General features: G+C 50.5%; 1 protein-coding gene across 1 annotated transcript; it reads left to right on the top strand.

The window, feature by feature from the left end:
• Window positions 1-691: 691 nt before the first annotated feature.
• Window positions 692-1,573, top strand: LOC136458017 (protein SENESCENCE-ASSOCIATED GENE 21, mitochondrial-like). Its single transcript, XM_066458023.1, has one exon. The coding sequence runs from the start codon at window positions 824-826 to the stop codon at window positions 1,124-1,126; it is 303 nt and encodes a 100-aa protein (XP_066314120.1). The 5' UTR covers window positions 692-823; the 3' UTR covers window positions 1,127-1,573.
• The last annotated feature ends 6,206 nt before the right edge of the window (window positions 1,574-7,779 follow it).

Below are 7,779 nucleotides of genomic sequence, written 5' to 3'. Positions count from 1 at the left end.
CAAGTCGCGCCGCGCACTCACTTCGCAAGCGACATGTGATTTGGGGGACGTGGCTCGTGGCGGGCCGACGGCGCAATCGGCGCGCACTCACTTTGTGTGAGTGATGAAAACTCCGAATCATGCAGCAGCGGATCAGCAGCCTACGCAGCTGTCGACTTGTATGTAGCCCCTCGTGCCCAGCCACCACAAACACAGACGTTATCCAGCAGCTGTCGAGTGGAGAATTAGGACTGCTCCACTGCCACCTTTTTCTTACAGTATTTTACACCTGAAACAGACGGCAGATGAGAACCGGAGTAGGCAACTTCGCTCGCTCTTCCAGGACCCGTCGGCGTCGTGCCGCCGTCCCTAATCCCGTGAAACGCCGAACGCCTCCACCAGACTTGCAGCAGCGAAACTTTCCAAACCAGGCGACCGTATCAAATGGACGACGACGACGACTAGTCGTAGTCAACGACTCAAGCAAGCAGTGAACCCGCAGAGCCGTTTCCCGCTGCGCACGTGCCGACCCGCCCGTCCGCTTTGACGGTTCCCGGGCCCCGAGGCCGTCGCGATCCATCCAGGCGCAGGGAACCCGTGCGGCGGCCGCGCCGCTTGCCTCTCGCACCAGGCACCGACCGGCCCACCAGCTCCGCCTCCGCCTCCGCCTCCGCCTCCGCCTCCCAGCGTCTTTATAAACCCCGCCCCCTCCGCTCGTCTCCTCCCCCACAACAGCAGCCGCAAAGCAGAGCACGGGAGAGAGCAGAGCGCCACCAGCCAGCCAGCCAGCCGTCCGATCCTTTTGCCTGCCTGCCCAGGCAGCATAAGGCCAGCAGCTGGTCCGATGGCTCTCGTCGCTCTCTCCGCCTCCTCCACCGCCCGCGCCGTGCTCGCGTCGCTGGCCCCCAGGGCAGCCAGCAGGGGCTACGCGGCGTCGGCGGCGTCGGGGGCCATGAGGCGCGCGGCGGCCGCGGCGGAGGGCGCGGCTGGCACGGGCGAGGCCAAGGAGGCCGGCAGGCGCGCCGGCGCCGCCGCCGGCGAGATCTCGTGGGTGCCCGACCCCGTCACGGGCGACTACCGTCCCGCCAACTGGGCCGCCGCCGTTGACCCCGCCGACCTCCGCGCCGCGCACCTCGCCCGGGCCTGAACAGCCCCGGCTCCCTGACCCCGCTCCGCCTCGTCGTCTCGTAGTATAACATACCAGTACCGTACCATGGTGGAAAGAGGTGGGGGTGGGGGTTCGTCTGGCGAATGGCGTCGTCGCGCCGCGCGCGATCTGGTGACGTGACGCCCGGCATGTTCTTGGAGAGCGGGAGGTCTTCTCTCGGTCGGTCGCTGTGCGATGTGTTGGGAAGCTGGATCATCTTGCGTCCGACGACCAACGGGAGGTTTATGGTCGCCGCCGTGTGTTTGCGTGCGTGCGTGACTGGGCTGGATGCCCTGCTCTGCTCTAGTGTGCTCGTATCCTATCAGATTCAGATCAGATGTACTTCCTCCAAGGAGCAGGGTTTTGCACTTTGCTGCTGTTTTACGTTCGTTTTGTACTCGCTACAGAGCTATTATATCATCACGTAATAAAGTTGCAGTTTCTTCCGATTGCTATCCTACCTTTCACGTCATCTCGATTACGAACTGAACTTGTATGCTGTTTTTTTCCCCATCTGACAAAACTTGTGTCCATCAATTATTCAATTCAAAACTAACGAATGGAACAACCTATCGATGTGGGACGGTGTTGATTACGCCTAGCTATATTATAAACGAAAAATGGAACGTGGTGCGAACGCTTCGAATCAATCAGACGCAGTATGGCAAAAGTAGTGATGTACTCTGCTATTTGTACAGGCGGTCTGAGACGCGAAACGGTGCATATTTTTGTCCGCCGCGAGAATCTCTACGAAATCTCTTCGCAGACGCCCGTGGCCGTGCAAATCAACGCGACGTACCTGGCCGGTGCAGAGAACCCGGCCGGTCAGTATGGCGTGGTTGGTCCCACGCGCGTAGCCCTCCCACGGTCCACCGCCTACCACTGGCATCCCCACCCCCAGCACCAGATTTTTTGTTTTTTTTTTTTGCTTTTTTTTAAAGTTTTTCACAAATACGTCCCTAAAGGTATGATTTCAAAATGTAGACCCTTATCTCAGCGCGGGAGTTATTTACGTCGAGCTTACACGTCTCGGCGCCAGTGCATATGGCGCCTAGATTTTGGGGCCACATAGGCGTCAATGAAAACGTGGCGGTGGCCTGACATGCACCTTAACGCCACAGATCTTGGCGTCCAGCTCGGCGCTAAATATCTTAGCACTGTTCCAGCCTTACAGGTGGGTCCGTTTTCTTTCTCTCCTCCTTCCTCTCCTCTCTTCCTCTCCCGTTCTCTCTCACGCCTCTGTCTCTGGCGCCGCTCGACGCTGGCGCGACTCGTCGTCGCGCCGCGCTGCCCCGCCCCGAGCAACTCCGGCCGCGGCCAGGCCGCCCATCCTCGTGCGCCGGTGCCGCGCCCCGCCCCGCGCCCCGCCGCGCCCCGCCCCGCGGCCGGCCGCGCGCTGCCCCGCGCGCCCGATCCCGCCTTGAGCACCGGCGCTGCGGCCAGCTGCGCCTCGCCTCGCGCGCCGTGCTGCGCCGCGCCGACCGGGAGTGCCCGGCCACGCCTATCCTCACCCCGCGCGCCGAGCCACGAGGCGCCATGCCCTGCCCACGACTGTTGCGCCGCCCTACGCATCGTCGAACCCGGACGACCGCGACCGCGCCAACCCCCTGTAGGGTCGAGATGACGACTAGAGAGGGTGAATAGTCATTTCTAAATTTAATCGCTCCAGCTAACCGAAACACATGTGAAATTTAAAACAATCGGTCTAGCCAAGACTACAGCCCTCTATCGAAGTATAGAAGCTCCTTATAAAGATCCTTATTAGACAACAAAGGTGTCAGGCTAGCTAGAGCTCACCTATCCAATTCTAAGAGCAAGGTCACACAAACCTATGCCATTAGTACTTTAATCAATGAGGGAGCTCCTGCACATGCTAGTAAGCAAAAGCACAAAGCTACCTAAGCACACTAGCAATGCTTAATAATAAGGCTACACAAGCCAAATTATAGAGTGCAAATTACTTAGCTACACAAACTAAGCAATGTGACTAATAAGGTTACACAAACCAAATTAGCCACGCGAGGGAGCTACTTCTATGCTACACAAGCAAGAAGATAGCTACACAAGCTAACTAATTACAAGAGTAACTACACAAGCACAATGTATATGAAAGTAACTACAGGCTTGTGTAAGGGAATTGCAAACCAATGGGAAGAACAATGTTGATACGGTGATTTTCTCTCGAGGTTCACGTGCTAGCCAACACGCTATGTCCCCGCTGTGTCGACCGCTCACGTGGTGGTTCGGCGGCTAATTGGCATCACCCGTCAAGCCCGCACATTGGGCACCATAAGAACCGACTCCGAAAGTGAGGGTAGCTCAATGACACGCTCAACTAGAGTGCTCTTCACGGCTCCCGCGGGGCGAGCACAATGCCCCTCACAAAGCTCTTCTCCGGAGCACCATACAAGCTTCTTACGGGCTTCAACGGAGACCACCACCAAGCCATCTAGGAGGTGGCAACCTCCAAGAGTAACAAGCACCACTGGCTTGCAACTCGATCAACTAGTGCCACTCGATGCAACCTCACAATGCAATCATACTAGAATCGCTCACTCACTCGATCGGATGAACACTATTAAGCTCAAGTGAGTTAGAGGGCTCCCAAGCACTACCACATAAGCCACTAAGGATCTAGTGTGCTTAGCCCCAGCCATGGCCGAGACCCCTTCTATTTATAGCCCTCACGAAAATAGAGCTATTGTACTTCACTGGGCATAGCTCGGGGTGACCGGGCGCTCCGGTCAGATCGACTAGACGCACCTAGCCAGCATTTGGTCAACGGATGCACGCCATGTGTCGCCTCCGTTCAACCTCAGTCACTAGATCTCAATGGTCGGCTGTCTTGCGTCAACAGTCAAGTCGCGATCGAACACAGCACAGTGAGATGACTGGACGCTATTACGCCTAAGTCCGGTCATTTCTAGAGAGCTCCCCGAGCCTCTGTTTTGCGACCAGACATGTTCGGTCGGTCATGATCGGACGCAACATCAGCGTTCGGTCCTTCTCCTCTTCTCTGCGCTACCACATCAGCGTATGTCAGCACTGATCGGACATCGGCCCTGTGTGTCTGGTCACTCTTCGCGCCAGCGTCTGGTCATAAGACCGAGACCACGCGCTCACTGTTGCCACTGACCAGACGCACCGGTCCTGACAAGGCCAACATCCGGTCACTCACAGTGACCACTGTTTGCCTCCGTTTCTTCACCGAGTTGATCCACATCAACTCTAACTTCTTCTCCTTTGCAAATGTGCCAACACCACCATGTGTATGTGTGTTAGCATTTTCACAATCATTTTCTAAAGGATTAGCCACTCAACTTGCCACGCCACTCAATCCTAGCGATGATGTAAAGTTAGATCACTCGAGTGGCACTAGATGACCGATATGCAAATAAGTTTGCCTCTCTTGATAGTATGGCCATCTATCCTAAACCCTGTCATCGACTTCTCTACACACCTATGACTGGTGAAATGAAATACCCTAGGTTATACCTTTGCCTTGCGTATTCCATTTCATCTCCTCCAATGTCGATGCAACACATGCACCAACATGATCAACAATGATATGATCCACTTTATATCATCACGTGATCATATTGGTTCATCGATCTTGACTTCACTTGCTTTTCACCGTTGTCTTCGTCCATCGGCACCAAGTCTTGCTTAAGCTTCACCGCCACGCGGTCCATCGCTCCAAAGCCTTTGACTTGCCCTTCACGCTTGCAACCGGTCCATTAAGCCAAGTCATGTCTTGATCTTCTCCACCTTGATCACATAACTCAATGGCATGTCTCATGTGCAATGAGCTCCTTCATCATCAGATGTGTGAGCTTTGCAACATCTCCAAGCCATTTTCACCTTGATAGCATATGTTGCTCACACACATGTACTTGTGGACTAATCACCTATGTATCTCATATAAACACAATTAGTCCACCTAGGTTGTCACTCAATTACAAAAACCACACAAGAACCTTTCACCCCTGCTCTAATCATAGGAGGCACTATGCAATGATCCATATTGCACCTGCCCTAATCACAAGAACAAGGGGCCTTCGTCGTCACCCCCGCCGCCACCACCACCAACAATAGGAGGCTACTGTGGAGAAGGTGCAACATAATTTGCTATGTGACCACACTACTAGGATGACCCTATCTTATTCACATGGTACATCCATGTATTTGTTGTTTAGTTTAATTACCTAAGGCATGTTAGGTTTAGTTGAAGGAACTATGTACCCTTGTTTGGTACATGTTCTCACATGCCATTTTCGTGTGCTTGTTGTTTGCTTCAATTACCTAAGACATGTTAGGTTTAGTTTAGGACCTCTGTACCTTAGTTCGGTATATGTTCTCACATGTCATTTCATGTGTTGAATTATATAATACCCTATTTTGTTAGGTTTTGTTTGCGGCACATGATCACATTTCACTACATCCGTAATATTAAAATGAATATTATGACCATAAATAATGAAAACAACTATATAATGAAAAATCCAATACTATAACACATTAAACAATACAATAATACTAGAAGTACGTGCCGACAAACTAAAATTGCATCTAGCCCTTTAGTGGGTTTTGGATGATTGAATGACAATGTGATTAAAGGTCTAACCCGTTTGCTAAGTGCGGAAGGTAATAGGTTATCTCACAGGTACTTAATGAAAGCCAAAATGATGTGTTGTTGTATAAATAATCTAGTTCAAGCACAAGACAACAATGCAAATAGAATTCATGCAAAGGCTTATTTATTGTGCGATTTCCATGTACTATGTGAAGGCAAGCTTGGTAAGAATTAATTAATGAGACATGAGGGATTGCATATGGAGTGGTCTCATATTTGGAGTTTGCTAAATTGAAATAAAAAAGATAACAATACAAATGAATGGATGATTCAACACAAGATGTGACTTGATGGCTTGAGATGGTGAAGATAGCAAGGAAAGGCTTCGAGGTACTAAGCAAGGGTGAAGGGCAAGCGACGGCTTGACAGTCGAAGAACCTAGCTAGGGTGAAGAAGGAAGTACTTGCATTTAGTTGAGGTACTAATCAAGCTATGATGGTCATGGTGATGTGGAGGATCAAATCACTATTAGAGTGTTTGATGGAAGTGACTTGATACATTTAGGATTATTCATATTTGATGAATGGAATCAAGTCACATGCTCAAGATGGCTATGCTCAAGTAAAAAGATCAATATCGATATGTTGGCACCCTCACTTGATGAAGATTGAAAGACATGGCATCAATTCAAAAGAGATCAACTCGAGCGGTATAAATTCGTTTTTTCTTAGATCTTGAGTTTAATAGGTATGCCATACTATTAAGAGGGACGCATCATGTTGATAGATAATCATTCATAAGTGCTCATGCCAACCCATGTGAGTTTTGAGTGTTTGAGAGACAAAAGAGCTAACTTGTTTGTCGTTGGTCTAGCAATACCGGATGTGTCCAGTGTTGATACCGGACGTGTCCGGTGTTGGTACCGGACATGTCTGGTATTTGCCTAGCCATGGTAAAATACTTAGTGTTCTTCGGTTGGTTTGATGGGAGTTCTGGCAATCATCGGGAGTTCCAACATCTCGCGCTTAACTAATACTTGGTGTTCTTGGGTTGGTTCATCGGGAGTTCCAACGGTCGAGAGTTCCGGCAATCGTCAGGAGTTTCGACGTCCTGACACCTAACTGACTTGGAGAGTTAACTACTTGGTCACACCAGATGTGTCCAGTATTCTACCGGACGTGTACAGTATAGTAGGCCAGAGCCCAACGACTTGTTTTCAAATGAGCTAAGGGTCAGGAGTTCCGGCATTCGTCGGGAGTTTCGACGCCTCACAACGATACTTTACTCAGTTACCGTTGGCGCAATGCAAGTCATACCAGATGCATACCGAATGTGTCTGGTATTCCAACGGCTAGAAAATGACTAGTTTTTCAAAGGGGCTATAAATAACCCCCAAGCCTCCACCTTTAGAGGTTGCTGATTCTGCTGGTTGCAATACACGATTTTTAGCCTTGCCAACTCTCCCAAACCCTCTCTTAGTGAGTGTGTGATCCAAATTGCTAAATCCATTAGTGGGTTGAGAGAAATTCAAAAGAGAGTAATCCAACCACTTGAGCACTTGTGCATATTGTCAATCTCATGATTTTACATTTGTTACTCTTGGACTCTTCGGTCCTAGACGACTAGGCATCGTCGAAGAGCACCCGAGAGATTGCGTTGTGCCTCAGAAAGTTTGTAATGGTCGATTCCGCCACCTTGGAATCAACTAGTGGAAGGAGGCAAAGGAGTTATAAAAGACTCTGGCTAGAGTGACCTTCGTGGTACCCTCTAGGGCTAACCTTCGCTGGGTCACCTATAGCCCCCTCAACAGAGAGTATGACTCGAATGAGTCTGAACTTCGGTAAAACAAATATCGTGTCTCAATTCACATTTTATTTGATATTTGTGTTGCTCTAGCTATTGTGCAGGTTACCTATGTGTGGCACTATCTTTAGTGTGTGCCTATAGGTTGGATTAAAGTTTGGAATCAAAAGGAGCAAGTTAGGGGTCACACTGCATAACTTGTGTATACCGAACGTGTCCGATATAACTACCGGACATGTCCGATATTGCCTGAAGTGTTCGATCAAACTGGATGTGT

The sequence above is a fragment of the Miscanthus floridulus genome, chromosome 6 (genome assembly GCF_019320115.1).
Source record: "Miscanthus floridulus cultivar M001 chromosome 6, ASM1932011v1, whole genome shotgun sequence".
Lineage (NCBI taxonomy): Eukaryota > Viridiplantae > Streptophyta > Magnoliopsida > Poales > Poaceae > Miscanthus > Miscanthus floridulus.
Note: the sequence above shows the minus strand (reverse complement) of the source record. Positions and strands in the feature narration are given on the sequence as shown.